General features: G+C 45.2%; 1 protein-coding gene across 1 annotated transcript in view; it reads right to left on the bottom strand.

Moving 5' to 3' along the window:
* SF1 (splicing factor 1) overlaps nt 1-17,612 on the bottom strand; it is a 183,151-nt gene that overhangs the window by 101,668 nt on the left and 63,871 nt on the right. Inside the window, exon 4 of the mRNA XM_082269639.1 lies at nt 7,606-7,758. Coding sequence (XP_082125765.1) covers nt 7,606-7,758 — 153 coding nt within the window. The remainder of the gene's footprint in view (nt 1-7,605; nt 7,759-17,612) is intronic.

Below are 17,612 nucleotides of genomic sequence, written 5' to 3'. Positions count from 1 at the left end.
AGGCTGGATTCAGAGGCCAGAAGATCCCCCTGATGTAGGGATGCCACTACCATACGAATGGACCCCATTCGGAACTTCTGTACCCGCGCAAGCAGTTCAGAGCTTGAGGTCCAAGATTGGATGTACCTTGCTTTCCTTCCTGGAACCTGCAAACCGGCTTGAATAAAACCCATGAAAAAAAAAAAAAAGTTCCAATTCTGAGACCGGATCAACCCTTGTAGCAGAAAGTCTTTCACCGCCCCGAAGAGACCTCGCAGGCAGTCTGAGGATAAACGCAGGTTAGAAGGAAAGAACCTCTTTGGCGCAGAAGACCGAAAACCCGATCTTGTAGCCAAACTGAATCAGCTTGTGGACCCACTTGTCTTAAATCAGGGAGGTCCACGGGTTCGGAAAGAAGCGAAGATGTTCCACGTCACTGCAGATACGGGTGAGGGCGTCCCTTCAGGCATAAGAGGGCTAGTCTGCAGGTCTGGAAGGAACCGCTCTCGGCATACTTGTCCAGGTCCTCATAGAACCTCCGAAGGTGGTCCTGACCGACTTCGATCCTGAGGAACGAAAAAGGGCGCTTAGGAGCAGAGAGGTAAAAAGGCCCACGACTGCGACAAGACTTCGCCCCTGGCAGCCTGTAGAAGAGTATCCAGGGAGGCTCCGAACAGGCGATCCCCCACAAAGGGAAGATCAGATAAGGCATTCTGGAAAGTCTGGTCCACAGACCAGCATTTTAGCCATATGCACGGAAGGATCACTGCTGTGACAGACAGCCCAGAGACTAAGGGAGCTGCATCACAGAAGAACTGCAACCCCTCGATCAACTAGTCCGCCAGCGCAACAAAGGTAGAGGAAAGCGGTCGCCCAAAGGTCCACAAAAGGACCACCTATTAGACCCCACAAATAATGGCCCTCTTGAGGGGTAGGGCGCCCGCCGTGACGCGGACACGCAGGCAGAGTACCCTCGCCCACACAATGGCTGCTACACTGTCACTAAAAAAATGAAGCAGGGACCTGACAGCTACAGAGTATTTTAGGAAGTCAGACTCACTATTCGTGCTCATGGATGGGCCTCGAAAAGGACTGTCCGCTTCGTCTGCGACCATTTCCAGAAGGATCAGATGGTGACTCAGGTTCCTCCTTTCCCTGTGAAGGTGCACTTTACGTGGAGGCTCAGTACTTCTTGGGCCTTCCGTCATCAGGCGTCAGTGACGCAGGTGTGCAAGGCTGCTAAATTGGTCGTCAGTATATATTCACAAAGTTTTATAAAGTGATGTGCTGGCATCTGCGGATGCATCTTTTGGCAAGGTTTTGCAGGCTGCTTTTTAGAGGACCTGTTCCCTCTTTGTGGGTGTAATGTTTTCAGGTGGGCTCCAGTTTTTGGTTGAGCTCCTGTTACCTGGTTGGCTACGGCTTAGCCTTGGGAATTTTTTCTTGTTGTTCCCACCACTGTTTGACACTGTAAAGCAGGATGGAAGATTGGCCCTTGGGAAAACAGATCTTCCCTGAGGTAGTCTCCAAGGACCGTGGCAACCAGTCGCACCGGGTCGGCGTACAAAGACTTGCAAGGCCAATCCAGAGCTAAAATGACCGGAATTTTTGTCTGCCTCCATCCTACACAAGAGTCTCAGCAGAAGCTTGACAGGAGGGAATGCGTATATCAGACGATACTGGCCCCAGGCGCCAGAAGCGTGTCTGTGGTATCCGCTAGTGGACCCTGTGACTGTGCCACAAATCTGTGCACCTTCCTGTTGAGCTGAGACGCCAACAGATCAACCTAGAGTGCCCCACCAAAGACACAGCTGATGAAACCCCTCCAGATTTAGAGACCACTCCCCTTGGACCAAAGCCTGCCAACTGAGGATGGGACTCATTCCTGACCCCTGGAATGCGCATAGCAGAGAGGGCCGGAACAAAACGTTCTGCCCACCGAAGAATGCCGACTACCTCCAGAGATGCCAACATTTCTTATTCCAACCTGGTGATTGACATAAGCCACGGCCGTGGCATTGTCCAATTGGATCCGCACTGGTCACCCATGAAGATGATCGGTCCAGTGATTCAGGCACAGTCTGATTGCTTGGAGTTCCAATGAGTCATGAATCCTAATCAGAATCCAAACCCCCTGAGCGGAGTTCCGATCCAGGACACCTCCCCACCCAGACTGGCATCCGTAGTAACCACTGTCCAATACAGGGGGAGAAAGCATTTCCCCTGAGGAAGAGCTGGAGAGCGAAGCCACCAGACCAGAGACCCCTTTGTTTTCCAGCTCAGTCGGACTGGATTGTCCAGAGACTTCAGACACTTGTCCCATTTGGCCAAGCTATCCCTTTGCAGGGACCTCGTATGGAACTGTGCAAACAGGAGCGCCTCGAAGGTAGAAACCATCAGGCCCAGCACCCGCATGCAAGTCCTGAGGGATGACCACCTGCAATTTCTGGAGTTTGTACAGAGGAAGGAACACTCCGGCTAGAAGCCAGTCCAGAGTCAGACCCATATAGTCCAGCTTTGTGGAATGAACCAGAGCAGACTTCTGATAATTCAGAAACCAGCCGAACTCCCTCAGAGTCCGTATAGTGATTTCTGCATTGTCCATCAGAGCAGTAGGGGACTGCTCGCAAGAGAAGGTCATCTAGGTTACCCAGCACTGCGATCCCTTGCTGACAAATGCCAGCACTGGGGCCAACACCTTTGTGAACATATGAGAAGGAGAGGCGAGACCAAAGGGTAACGTCACAAATGTTCCTCTCCCATGGCAAACCTGAGGAAGCGTTGACAGACACATCGGAAAGTAGAAGTGTCCTTTATGTTGATAGAGGCAAGGAAATCCCCTTGATGCAGTGATGCCACCACTGTGCGAATAGACTCCATTCTTTACTTCTATACCCACACAAAGCAGTTCAGTGCCTTGAGATCCAGAATTGGACGCACCTTGCCTTCTTTCTTTGGGACCGTGAAGGGGTTAGAAAAAAATACCCCCCACGAAAACGTTCTGATGTTGGAACCGGGACAGTCAACCCTTGAAGCAACAGATCTCATACCTCACCAAAGATCTTGCAATCAGTCCAGGGACAGAAGCACATTGGAAGAAAAGAACCTTTCCGGAGAGTAAGAACGAAACGCGATCTTGTAGCCGGAACTGTATCACTTAGTGGACTCATTTGTAGTACACCAAAGTTCTACGGGCCCGGAATCCAGCGAAGATGTCACACACCCCCAGCACAGGTGAGGGTGCACCTTCTAGCAGAAGGAGAGGGTGCACCTTCTAGCAGAAGGAGAGGGTGCACCTTCTAGCAGAAGGAGAGGGTGCACCTTCTAGCAGAAGGAGAGGGTGCACCTTCTAGCAGAAGGAGAGGGTGCACCTCTATTGGTGTTTGGTGATTCAACGATTTGTTTGGCAACTTTCCAAATAAAGTCCGTATGAATCACAGGCTTGTCAGTCTTTAAGCAGACGGTATGCTTTCCACAAGCATTGCTCAAGAGGTCTTATAGTATTTTTTATGCGGCTTCCTCATAGCTGGGCAGAATGTCATTGCTTGGTTGGCTCTGTCGACACCTCTCATGGTGGTGGTGTAGTCTATCACTACTTGTGGCTTAATGTCTTCTTTCCCACCTTTCATGCGTACCATAACAGTGGAGGTGTTATGCACTGTATTTATTAGGCACACATCTTTCTTGTCCCTCCATCGCAATGCCATAATTTTGCCTTTCTGCCAGGCAACCATTTCTCCTGTCTTGAGCTTTTTGCCAAACATTGGCGGCATGCCGCTTAGCCCTTACGGTTCCATAGGCATCGGTTTTGTTGTGCAGTAGAACCTCAAAGTTCAGATGTCTAAAAGTTGTCCGTTGTTAAACAATAGTCCTGATTTAGCAATGGCTCAATTGGTGAAAGAGCAGAAGATGTTGCCATTCCATAATTACTGTATTTTTTATGCAATGTATTGCAGTCAGCTGAGCCTTCCCTTGTAGGCCATTAGACTTTCATCTATGCGGATGTCTTTCTGGCACATAGCTACGTTGGAAATTCTGAAGCACCATTTGATCTACTTCCGCAAATTTTTTTTTGTTTTGGTGCAGGACGAGTAGCTTCATCAAATTCTTCATTTTCAAAGTGGCGATATTTCATTAAGAGGGAAAATCTGTATTCTGACATGACCGTGCCAAAGAATGGAGTGGCAAGTAATGTATCGGTTGTCCAATACCACTTCTGCAGGGGTTTTCCCACCAATTCCCCTGAAGATTTATTAGGACCAGAAATTTCCAAAGATAATCTTTGGTCACTGGTTCCCCCTTTCTGCATCTTGCAAACCTTGATGCGTAGCGCATTGTTGCTCTTTGTACCGGTTGGTCTCGGTAACTTTTTTCAATAACCTCATCGGTCAAAAATAATTGTAGGTGTGCCAAGGGGTTTGTCATGGTCAACATCAACTTTCATACCAGGTAATCCAGTAAATGGGAATCTTGGGGGTGCTGCTTGATCCGTACAGCTGTCAATAGAGCACCAAGTCTGCATGTCGCTGAGCTCAGTCGCAGAATCGTCGCTGTAGTCACACCTGATGACGAATTTTCCCACGAATCACTATCGCTCAGTTCAAATAACTCCATTTTACTGTATTCCAGTTCGTCTAAAAGCGCTTTTGCGCAAAAAAATGCCTTTTTGGATGACATGGTTGTTCTCAATTTTCCAGGCACAAAGAACTTGAAAAGCCACTAGGTGAAATTTTGTGGTGAAATGGCATGTTACAGTGTAATCCGTTAGGCTAACTTTGTATCATGTCATTTGGATTTTTTACATTTTTGAAATTGCTGCCGGTTCCATCGCTCTGCGTTGCAACGCTCGCAAGGAAGGGAAACCGAAGACAGGTGCCGTCATCGCCCGGGAGGACAGCAGAAGGATGGCTTGAGGACAGGGGGGGGGGGGGGGAACCCCGTCCAGGCAGTAAATCCTCGCTAGGGACCTGTGGTGGAGCCCGCAACAAGCAGGGTGGAGGCGAATAGGGCCAATATCCCAAACAGCAGCGTGGCACAGCATGCCCAGCGCCAACCACCCCCTCAGCTCCGCCGATCTGGCATGAGCACCGGGCTGCCCAGCAGAAAAAACCTAAAATGACATGCCCCCAAAAATGGCTGCCCTTTGAGGCCACACCAAAATGGCCAATGGCTGCAACCAATAGGGGCCACTGCTAGAGGCCGAGCAAAGCAGGGGGTGGGTGCACACAGCACATATAGGCTATCTGCCTGCCCAGGGCCCCACCTCGCAGCACCATCTGCTGGGCCCTCACCCCAGCAGATGGTAGCGCCGGAGTCCGCCGCAGCCTAAATTTGCACACCCGCAGCCACCGACTAACCATTTGGAGACATGTGCCCATCGAGGGACCCAGGTAGGACAAGAGATCCCCAGTGCCGCAGGCAATCCCCACTTCTTGGGGGGCAATGGCGGGCAGGTATACTAGACCATCGCAAAGTCATGAGGGTGGAAGTAAACCACCGCAAGGTCAGGAGGGGATCCTGCAAGACTGACCACTCCAAGGACTACCCACACCCCAAACCCCATCCAGAGCTGGAAGGGAGGGGCAATTCTACTTACTAAACAGGGAAAAAATTTGGGGGAGCATACCCATGTATTTCCAAAGCTGCTGCAGCTATGAACCAAGAGACATGTATATTAAAAAAGGATAGCGCGCAAATGCAAAAGAAATTACTACCAAATCTGAAGAGAGTCCATAAATAAAAATGGGGGTTTGGTCCCACCATATGGCCATATCGTGCTCAAGCCCACTACTGCGTCAAAGTACCCCATTATCAGTGGGGTTTTAATTTTTTAATTTTAATTCTACTTACTAGTCCTGTCACAGCAGCCTTACCCGCATGTTTTGCTAATCTCTCTCCACCGAACTGACAGACTGAAGGCGGCGCCCGGTCATACGTGTCCCCACAAGACGTTCTACTCGGCCACCCTGGTCCGTGTGGCATCATCGTAACCAACTGAGCACGGAGCCAACGGTCTGTGTGCACTGGTCAAACTGGGAAGACCACTGGATCTAGATTATCCAGCCTAAATGTTGATAGAAGTCCAAGCAGAAAAACAAGTCTATACTCCTGAAGACACTAGGCAAAAATGACTGGAGGCCTATAGCAGAGAGGGGGTTTTATGCCCAGAGGACTGCCTATAGGAGGTACAGAGGCTTTTCTGCCTAGCGCCCTACTCCTGAAGGTGAGCCTATAAAACCCGGTCCTGTCATGGATAAAGAGCAGCTGTGTCTGTCAATGAGCATAAGAAAGTAATTTTTTTAAGTCATACCACCTGGACGATTGACAGCGCCTACTTTTTAGGAACCTTATTCATTATTGGCGTCTGTGTTGGGTGGCAGGTTCCACGCCCCATATTTGGGGTCAGTTTGTGGACACAATTTTTCCTTATTTGGGTCTTTTTAAAGTGGTTCTAAAGACTCCAAAAGTTTTTTTTTTTTGTTTTTTTTTTTTTAAGAGATTTATGGCTTTACATTTTTATTTTTTCCGGTCAGATGCTGCATCTGTCCCCCGGCGCTTCTACACTGAGAACCGAGTGATCGAACACCACTGATCGCTCAGTACTGACTCCTCCCCGAGCAGAGCTGCGGTCCGTCAGCAGCTCTCTGCTCTGCCCCCTCACTGGAGCACAGGGCTGTGGAGGGGCGGGGAGCAGCCGGTTCAGGCTCTCAGCCCCCCGAGAAGCTGAGCTGGGTGTCAGTCCAGGCACCTGGCGGATCCCACTTCCATTGTCGTGGTGCCTGGACTGATTTCTTAAGTCAGAGAGCAGACTTAAGCCTGCTCTCTACTGAAAACCGGTCACAGGAGTGTAAAACTAATTGAATCCTGTGATAAACAGGAGATGTACAGCCAAACAAGCTTTGGCTGTACACCTCCTGTAATGCATTAAGGTAAAAAACTTTGGGTGCAGTTCCCCCGTTTATACTTACTTGAGAGTCCCATCTCAATCTAGAGATGTGCATGAGAGCAGTGGCTCTCCGGGGTCTCTTTCTTCAGACAGCAGCAGGAACCATTGGCTTCTGCTGCTGTCAATCACAGCCAGTGAGCCAATGAGGAGAAAGCAGGGGGCAGAGTTGAGCCGGGCCAAGCCATATTTCATTGGCAGGGGACCCAAAAAGAAAAGGATTGAGGCTGCTCTGTGCAAAGCCTAAATATTACATGTTTAAAAAAAAAAAAAATAAATCTTGCCTTTAGAAGTACTTTAAGGATATATTTTCTTGCATCTATTCAGAAACACCCTGGTTCAGCCCCACTCACTGGTTTAACTGCCAGCAGAAGGAGCCAATGGCTCCTGCTGCTCCCAGCCATGCCTAGGAGGCGGGAGAGGAGCTGCTGCAGGTGGGCACAGCTCTGGACCAAAAAACACATTTACCTTTACAACCACTTAAGTAACCACTAAGTCTAGGAGGGATTTTTCCCTCCTATTCAGCAAAACTAGTAACTGGTACCAGTGAATTATTTTTTAATTTCTTTGAACTTAGCTATGCAACTATACTGAAAATATGGTACACAGTAGGTGATTTAGGATAACTTACACTAACAACATTTTAAAAACTACAAAAACAATACCCTCAAACTTCTACTCACTTGTAGTCTGCTGGTGGCTTAAAGTCTGGATTCAACCCCACCATTTCTGTGATCAGGTTGTGACGCTCCTCTTCCAATTTCTTTCGTGTCCTGAACTCACGCGTGTTGAGTCGCTTCCCCTCACTATTATAAATGGGCTCAGGAGACGGCGATCTGCATGGAGGGAGATTGCAAGATGTCAAAAAGAAAAAACATGCAAGATAGTGGCTGGAACATTCTCATTTCCAGCCTATATGCATTGTAACAGATATGCATACTGTGGCCACTTAATCACACCCCCCTCCCCCCTTATCTGCTGGGTGGGTTAACCCTTAAGGTTTTCTCAGAAAAATACTTGAAGGTACAAAAACCTGTTGGGATTCTTAGGAGTTCAGCAGAAATACTTGACAATGTTTGCAGCATTTTCTTAGTAGCAGTATGTCCTATAGCACGGCATGAAGGTTTATAAATGACCTGCAACATACAAGTCTTTAGCAATGCCAGTCTAAACTTTCTAAACTGATTACACTAAATTTAGAAGCAGCGTTGACTTTCCCACTATATCAGTATACGCTATAGATTTTTATTCTAACATCAGGTTGCAGAACAAAAAGCCGTAAAATGAGATTGTCTTAAATGTTAAATATGGTCTGTCAAATCATATAGAAAGGTTCGGTGTTGGGCCCATCTAGTATATACTAAAGGATCAATGCACTGGGACAAAAATACGAGCTAATGCAAAATAAAAGGAAAAAAAACTTCAGCTACTAGAGAGAAAAGTCAGCAGGTTAATTCTGTAAAATGTAATTAAATCTGCCAGATATTCAAATTAGAGGGCTGTTTCAAGGAAAAAATCATTAGCATTATACAATGTTGCTCACAAACCTTAAATGGGCCACAATAGTTAAATCCTGTTTCATGAAGTACAAAGGTTGTTAACCGTTAAAAATGAAAAAAGGGTTAACCTTGCCAATACCTGCTTCTCAGGTAAAACATCACAAATTGAGTAGAGAGAACAGGGTATAGCAAAAGCTGTTTAAAGAACCATGTGGACTTAGGATATTCCCCATAAGCAGTGTCTCTATTGACACATACTGAAGTCAAATGGAAGGGCTGCTGAAGACATTGAAAAGTCATTGAAAAGAAAGCAGTTATTGGTTAAGAATCAGTTGTAGGTGACTGGGAAAGCAAGCTACTGCTGAATATTACAGTGATAAATAGTATGTCACATTTAGGACCAAATTTAAACCTTTATTGCTACAATAAATGGGGCCAGTGACAAGTACATACACAACACCAATTGCGTGCAAAATCACACATTCTAGTTTGAAACCTTAAAAGAAAAAAAATCTTTCCAAATTCACAAAGACAGTTTTATTGCACCACTGACAAGAAAACCAAAAGCTGTTAAAAAATAAAAAGGAGGGAGGAAGAGGAGGAGGAGGAGAAAAAGGAGGAAGAGGAGGAGGAAGAGGAGGAGGAGAAAAAGGAGGAAGAGGAGGAGGAGAAAAAGGAGGAAGAGGAGGAGGAGAAAAAGGAGGAAGAGGAGGAGGAGAAAAAGGAGGAAGAGGAGAAGGAGGAGGAGAAGAAGGAGAAGGAGGAGGAGGAGGAGAAGGATGGGTGCATTGTTACTAAGGCAGAGCTACGAAAACGTAGATCAGATTTAAACATACTATTTAATGCAGCAGGACACTACTACTAGTAAATATAATTATCCAATTGCTACCCAATTTCTTAATTTTAGCTCAATGTAAATAGCAAAGTACAATTAACTGGTATTAAACTAAGTGAAAGACCAGCAGAAAAAACTTGCTCTGATGCCATATGCAGATTATAGATTCTTCCATGGTGTAACACTGCCAATCCTGACTTGATGTACAGTTGTGCTCAAAAGCTTGCATGCCCTGACAGAAATCATGACATTTTAGCATTATTATTGAAAATAGGACTCATGCCAAAAAAAAAAAAAAAGCAAATGGCTATGTGATAATGGCTTCATTTAAACACTATCCTTTAAATACGTTTTTTTTTTTTTTTTTTTTCAAACAGAAATCACCCAAATAGCCCTAATCAAAAGTTTACCCTGGAATGTTTAACTTTGGTACAGACACACAAAGGTTAAAATGGCAAAGAATTTCCCACATCTGTTGCTTTTTAAATTGCGATTAGTGTGTGTATAAATTGTAAATAAGTTTGTTAGCTCATGTTAACGCACTGAGCAGACTAAATACTGAACCATGGGGAGCAAAAAAGAGCTGTCAAAAGACCTGCATAACAAGGTAATGGGAATTTATCATAGTTCTCAAGATGGAAAAGGATATAAAAAGATATCCAAAGCCTTAAATTTACCAGTAAGCACTGTTCAATCACTTAAGTGGAAAATTCAGGGATCTGTTGACACCAAGCCAAGGTCAGGTAGGCCAAGAAATATTTCAGCCACAACTGCCAGAGGAATTGTTCGGGATACAAAGAAAATCCTACATGTAACCTCAGGACAGCTATGGACTTCAGCAAGGGGTCTTGCTGAAGAAGTCGATAGCCCTGAGCGCAGACGTAACGCGTACAGGGGGGTGGAGCCGTGCTGTGGACGTCACACCCTTCCATGGAAACATTGCTGTATCGCACTTGTATACTACAGCGTTTTGGGAGTACCCCGATTTTCAATTAAACTTCTGCCTGATCAAGTTATACAGAGAGCACTAGATTTCTTTGCTTTGTTCCCCTTTTTTCATCTATGGCCCTGTGATATGGATGGATGAGCTGTGCTGATCCTGGACCCTCTTGCTCATACCTTGTTGCTGATAACTGATTACCCCTGTTATGGGACTGCTTTTTCTGACCCTGGGTGGCACTTGGGTCAGACATTAAGGTGAGAGGCTTGCACTTCTGGCGATGAATTCTCTCAGTCACTGAGAAGTTTGTCACCTTTGTGTTGGAGGAGTTTATCTAGAGATCACAACACTTCATATACACATGGATTTTTATATATGTTATTTCCGAAAGGACTTATTCAATATTCATGTCACGTTATTTAAATCACATGGACTTTTGTTGCAATATTTTGAGATTGAATATCTTTAATATTTTTCATATGCACTTTGTTTGATTTAGCGCAACACATTATTTACTGAATCATTTGTGTAGTGGGATCAAATTTTAGTGTTTGCTGCTGATCACATTTATTAATTTTTTTAGGTTTCATACTGCGCTGATAGTTTTTCACATTTTTGTCTTTCCAGAGCAGCCAATATTTCTCCTAAGGAAACCTGTGGGTTTTTCTTTGTATCCCAAATACATTTTTTTAATGCATACTGGTAGTCTGCTAGCTGGAGCCCATCGCATGCTATTGCGGTGTCTGATCTAATAGAACACCAAGATTTCTTTCCATACCTAAAGTGATATAGAAAGGAAAAAAAAAAAAAGGTTCTATTTTACCTGCTCTGTAGAATGGTTTTGCCACCGGTGCTCCTGGCCGCTTGCTTTGGTGCCACATGTGCATGCTCACTCCCGAGCCCCGCTCTGTGTCCATTAGACACACAGAACTCCCTCCGCACTGGCTGTGATTACCAACAGCAGAAGCCAATGGCTCCTGCTGCGGTCTTAGCTAATGAGGCGGCAGAGACCTGGGAGAGCAGCCACTCTTGTACACATTGCTGGATCACGATCGGGTAAGTATTAGGGTGGGGTTGCATAGTGAAGGTTTTTTACCTTAATGCGAAGAATGGGAACCAGTCAGAAAAATTGCAGCCATATCGCAGTATAATTATTGGCCCAATGACGAGCATCAACCTTGCCCCAGGGAAAGATGAGGGAGTTGCTCCGAACACAGACCATGTACAACATGCAGTATAATTAGACAGGTGAGCCTTAAAAAAAACAGGAACATTGGCTGCCACAGCTCTGACCCTAAAGAGAACTCTACATAAATCCAGTCAAGAAACCTCTGAAATTATGCATAGGAGCACAGTCCTGGGCTTGCAATATGTGACAAATATGCCACTGCAGGGACATTGCTGCAAGTAGGGCATAGAGAACAGTAATATTTCTGGAAAAAACTGTGCTCAGTGGCTGCTTGGAAAGCCTTCCAAGTCTTAGCATCCAGCCTACAGCTATCAGCAGCTACTAAAAAAAGAAAAATCATTCAAAAGCATTGCTGGGAAAGTAGAACCACTTAGAGGGCACTAAAATAAACCAGATTAGTTAAAAAATGGCAGTTCTGGCCATGTAGGTGGCAATTTAAAAGTGCTATTCACGCAAAAGCGAACATTGCAGCTTACCAATTTTTGGATGTGATGGCTGTATTCATTTTTTAGGCTCTCTTCTTTTCATCTGGTGACCTGGCCAATAAGGGTGTTGCTTTTCACAAGCTCAAGCTCTCCAGCAGAATGTATCAGTTTAAACTAATGGGACAAACCACTTAACACAGGCAGGGGTGACTAAATTATCAGCTTTTATCAAGTCATGTAAAACTTATCTCAAAAAAGGAATAAAACTGGATTTTTGACTTACCGTAAAATCCTTTTCTCTGAAGTTCATTGACAGACGCAGCTCCATATTCTTAACCATTGGGTTATGCTGCCCCCTACAGTAGTAGGACACTAGGCAGAAAATATCTTTATAAATGCCAAAGGGGCAGTCCTTGGGGGTATACACCTACTCTGCTATAGGCATAATTTTGTTGCAAGCAGATTTGGTAGAAAAAAAGAAAATCCAGCCAAAATCATATAAAAAAGAGGGCGGGTGCTGTGTCTGTCAATAAAACTTCAGAGAAAAGGATTTTACGGTAAGTCAAAAACCGAGTTCCCTATCGTTCATTGACAGATGCAGCTCCATATTCTTAACCATAGGGACATCCCAAAGCAGTATCAACATGAAAGGCAGGGGAAAAAAAAAAAAAAAAACGCAGAAAGGAACGTATTTTCCAAAGGCTAAACTTGGCCAATCAGATAACATGGAGCTCAACCAGGAGCTGGAGCTTACCTAGAAACAACATACACCCTGAAAAAACAAAATTCTATCTTAAACAGCAGCCTGCAAAACCTTGCGGCCAAAAGGAAGCATCCGAAGATGCCAACACATCTACTTTGTTGTCTGTGCACATGTTCACAAAATTCTACAAAGTTGCTGCCTTGCAAACTTGTATTGCCGACACCTGATGGCGAAAAGCCCAATAAGCACTCCTCGCCCTAGTAGAATGCACCTTCACAGGGAAAGGTGGAACCTGACCCTTAAGTGAATAAGCCTGTACCACTGTCTGTCTGATCCATCTGGATACATTCACAGCAGATGCAGCCAATCCCTTCCGAGTACCTTCCGTAAGGGCAAAGTCTGATTTCCTGAAAGATTCAGTAGCCGCCAGGTGAACCCCAATTGCCCAAACCACATCCAAAGCATGCAAAGCAATTTCTTTAGCATGCTTGGGCTTAGGACAAAGTGAAGGCAGCACTATGTCTTTGTTCAAATGGAAATCAGACGACCTTAGGAAGAAAAGACTGATTTGGTCAATGTAACACTATCTCTGTGGACCACCAGATAGGGTGAATGGCAGGACAGCGCTGTCAATTCAATTTCTTGTATTAGCTAGTTGTTTTTGTACTTGTTCTCTTTATTGTACAATGTACTCGCCCTGCGTAGCGACTGTGTTTATGGTTTCAAAACAAGAAAAGACCAAACCTAAACAGAAATTTATAAAAAAAAAAAAAGTGAATCAAAAGAATGCGTAGCTAAAGGACATTGGAAAAAAAAAAAAAAAACAGACAATACCAACACCTAGCCCTTATTGGTACCCAAGGCCAACAGCTGCTCAACCCCTCTAGGAGGAAGGCCAATATCCTAGCCATTGAAAGAGCGTGGATGCACCTTAATCGATTCACACCATGCGATATACATTTCCATGTACGATGATAAATCCTCCTTGGAGGTAGATTTCCAAGCCTTCAACAGTGTAGGAATCACTGAGTCAAGAAAACCCCTATCCTTCAATACCTGGCTTTCAACAGCCACGCTGTTAGTCAGTGACTGTAAAGCAGGATGGAAGATCAGCCCTTGAGACAGCAGATCTTCCCTGAGAGGAAGTCTCCAAGGAACATTGGCGACAAACCTTACCAGATCGGCGTACCAAGACCGGCGAGGCCAGTCTGGAGCCACCTGAATGACTGGAATCCCTTCCAGCTCTATTCTGCACAGAAGCCTCGGCTTGTGAGCCTAGAGGCTAACCGGTCCACATCGGGAGTCACCCACCAGACACAGCAGGTGAAAACAACTCCGGGTGAAGGGACCATTCCCCCTAATCCAAAACCTGACAAGTAATGCGCCTGCCAATTTTACACTCTGGGGATATGCACGACGGAGAGGGCTGGAACAAACTTCTCTGCCCATTTTAGGATCTTGGCCACCTCCCAGGCCACCAAGACACTCTTGGTGCCCCCTTGACAATTGACACAAGCCACTGCCGTGGCATTGTCTAACTAAATCAGAGCGATAGCCTTGCAGAGGATATGTCCAGTGACTCAAGCAAAGCTTTATCGCTCCGAGTTCCAGAATATTGATTGTAGTCTGGACTCTTCCAGAGACCAGGTCCCTTGAACACACATCTTTGCAAACATTCCACCCCAACTGGACAGGCTGGCACCCGTGGGCACCACGGTCCAAAAGAAGGGAAGGAAGGACTTGCCCTGACATAGAGCCAAGTTACAGAGCCACCACAGTAGAGCACTTCTTGTGTTTTGACTCAGCCAAATCAGAGATTGTCCAAGGATTTTGGATCCTCGTTCCACTTGACAAGAATTTCTCTTCGCAGAGGTCTCGGGTGGAACTGAGCAAATGGAACCGCCTCGAAGGTAGACACCATCGGGCCTAGCGCTCGCATGCAAGTTCGCAGAGGGGACAGATTGTTGGATAACCACAAGCCAATCACCCTCTGCAACTTTTGCAGCTTTTCCAGAGGGAGAAACATCCTCGCTGATGCTGAGTCCAGAGTCAGTCCCAGATAATCCAGTTTGGAAGATGGGACCAGAGCAGATTTTTTTCTTAAATCGATGTTTCAACCGAATTCTTGAGTCCGTACAGTGATTGACAAGTCGCCCAACAGGACTGAATGAGAGTCTGCTCTTAAGAGATCGTCCAGGTACCCCAGTAACGCAATCCACCCGCTGTCGCAGTAATGCCAATACCCGAGCCAAAACCTTGGCGAAGACCCTGGGAGCAGAGGCGAGACCAAAGGGTAACGGCACAAATTGATAATGCTTCTCTCCTACAGTGAAGCAAAGTAAACGCTGGTGTCCAGCGTAAATAGGGATGTGTAGATATGCGTTCTTGATATCGATGGATGCCAAAAAATCTCCTGGGTGTAGGGACGCCACTACCTTGCAAATGGACTGTTCAAAACTTCTGTACCCGCACAAAGCGGTTTAAAGCATTGAGGTCCAGTATTGGACACACTTTGCCTTCTTTCCAGGCAACAGTTAACAGGTTTGAATTGGAACCCCTGAAAGCGTTCCCAAGAGGGAACCGGCACAATCAACTCTTGCGACAGCAGATCTTGCACCACCTCTCATAGATCCCTTAGCCAATCTAGAGATAGGCGTAGATTATACGGAAAGAATCTATCCAACGGGCGAGACCTAAATTTGATCTTGAATTCCTGAAGCAAGGAGGTCCATAGTTCCAGAAAGAAACCAGAAACGAAGACCCCCCAACCCAAGTTATGAGTGAGGGTGCCCCTTCATGCAGAAGGGGACTTGTCTGTAGATCGGGAGGGGCCTGTTCTCGGCTTACCCGACCACATCTTCTTGGAACCCCCACAGTTGATCTAAATTGCTTAGATCCTTTCTCCTGCGTGCCAGAGGCAGGAAAGGGCCGCTTGTGTGTGCTGAAAAATAAGGGCCCCCATCTGACAGACTTGGCCTAAGCGGACTGAAGAAGAAATATGCAGTCCCCTGTAAAGGGGGGGGGGGGGATCTGACAGCCTTTTTAGAAGCCTGGTCCGCAGACCGGCTTTTTAGCTACACCATGTGTCGAATGGTCATCCCTACCGCTGAAATTCTAGCAGCAAAGGGGGTCCGCATCACATAGCTACAGTTAGTCAGGTTGAAAAAAAGACAAGTCCATCTGGTTCAACCAAAAAAAAAAAAAAAACGTATTTTAAACCCAACCATACAATCCCATATACACAATCCTATACCTGCAGTTGATCCAGAGGAAGGCGAAAACCCCAGTAAAGCATGATCCAAATTGCTACAGCAGGGGAAAAAACAAAAATTTGTTCCTGATCCCGAGAGGCAATCGGATATTCCCTGGATCAACTTTACCCCAAAAAAATGTTAGTACCCACTTATATTAAGTACACTCAGGAAAAATCCAGACCTTTTTTTAAAACAATCTAGTGAGCTAGCCAGAACCACCTCTGGAGGGAGTCTATTCCACATTTTCACAGCTCTTACGTAACCTTTCCGTATTTGGAGACAAAATCTGTTTTCCACTTGACGTAAAGAGTGCCCCCTCTGTGTTGACCTTAAAGTGAACAACTCAACACCAAGTTCACTATATGGACCCCTTATGTATTTATACATGTTGATCATATCCCCTTAACCTCCTCTTCTCAAGAGAATAAATTCAGTTCCTCTAATCTTCTCATAGCTGAGCTCCTCCATTATTATTATTATTATATAGGATTTATATAGCGCCCACAGTTTACGCAGCGCTTGCATGCCTCTCATCAGTTTGGTTGCCCTTCTCTGCACTTTCTCCAGTTCCCCGATATCCTTTTTAAGAACTGGTGCCCAAAACTGAACTGCATATTCCAGATGAGGTCTTACTAATTATTTGTACAGGGGCAAAATGATATCTCTCTCTCTGGAGTCCATGCCTCTGTTAATACAAGAAAGGACTTTGCTTGCTTTGGAAACTGCAGCTTAGCATTGCATGCAATTAAGCTTATTATCTACCAGAACACCCAGATCCTTCTCCGCTATGGATTCCCCCAGTTCTACTCCACCTAGTATGTATGATGCATGCATATTCTTAGCCCCCAAGTGCATAACTTTACATTTATCAACATTAAACCTCATTTGCCACATAGTTTCCCAATGAAACAGTGCATTGAGGTCAGCTTGTAAGTTGGAGACATCCTGTAAGGAAGTTATTCCACTGCAAACCAAACTAGGGGCTGGCTGTTTTCCATGGACCTCTTTTTAGTCCCCATTTCTTCAGTTATTCCACTGCAAAGCTTGGTGTCATCTGCAAAGACTGAAATGGTACTTTTAATCCCAGACCCTATATCATTTATAAAGATATTAAAAAGTTAAAGGGTCCCAACACTGAACCTTGGGGTACACCACTGATAACTTTAGACCATTCAGAGTAAGAATTATTAATCACTACTCTCTGAAATCTATCTTTTAACCAATTTTCTATACAATTACAAACCGATCTTTCTAAGCCAGTAGACTGTACCTTACTTATTAGCCGTATGTGGGGAACTGTGTCAAACGCTTTTGCAAAATTCAAGTATACTACGTCCTCAGCCACCCCTCTTGTCCAAGGTTTTACTTCCTCAAAAAGAAATCAGGTTTGATAACTTCTGTCTTTCATGAATCCATGCTGTCTGTTGCTTAAAATATTTTTATTCTAGCAAGAACTCATCTATGTGATCTTTTATTAATTTCTCCAGTATCTTCCCAACTATAGAAGTTAAACTAACAGGTCTATAGTTACTTGGCAAAGACTTTGATCCCTTTTTAAATATAGGCACCACATTGGCCCTACGCCAATCCAGTGGTACTATTCCAGTCCTTAACGAGTCCCTAAAAATTAGAAACAAAGGCTTTGAAATTACAGCGCTCAATTCTTTTAGGATGCGTGGGTGGATGCCATCTGGTCCAGGCGCTTTATCTACCCTTATTCTGTCTAAATATTTCTGGACCATATCACTTGAGCCATTGTGGATCATTTGGGGCTGTGTCAATACCATCCTTATTATGGTCATAACTCCCCCATGCTCCTTTGTATATACAGAGCTGAAGAAAGTA

Source organism: Pelophylax lessonae (assembly GCF_965119305.1).
Source record: "Pelophylax lessonae genome assembly, chromosome: 10".
Classification (NCBI taxonomy): Eukaryota; Metazoa; Chordata; class Amphibia; order Anura; family Ranidae; genus Pelophylax; species Pelophylax lessonae.
Note: the sequence above shows the minus strand (reverse complement) of the source record. Positions and strands in the feature narration are given on the sequence as shown.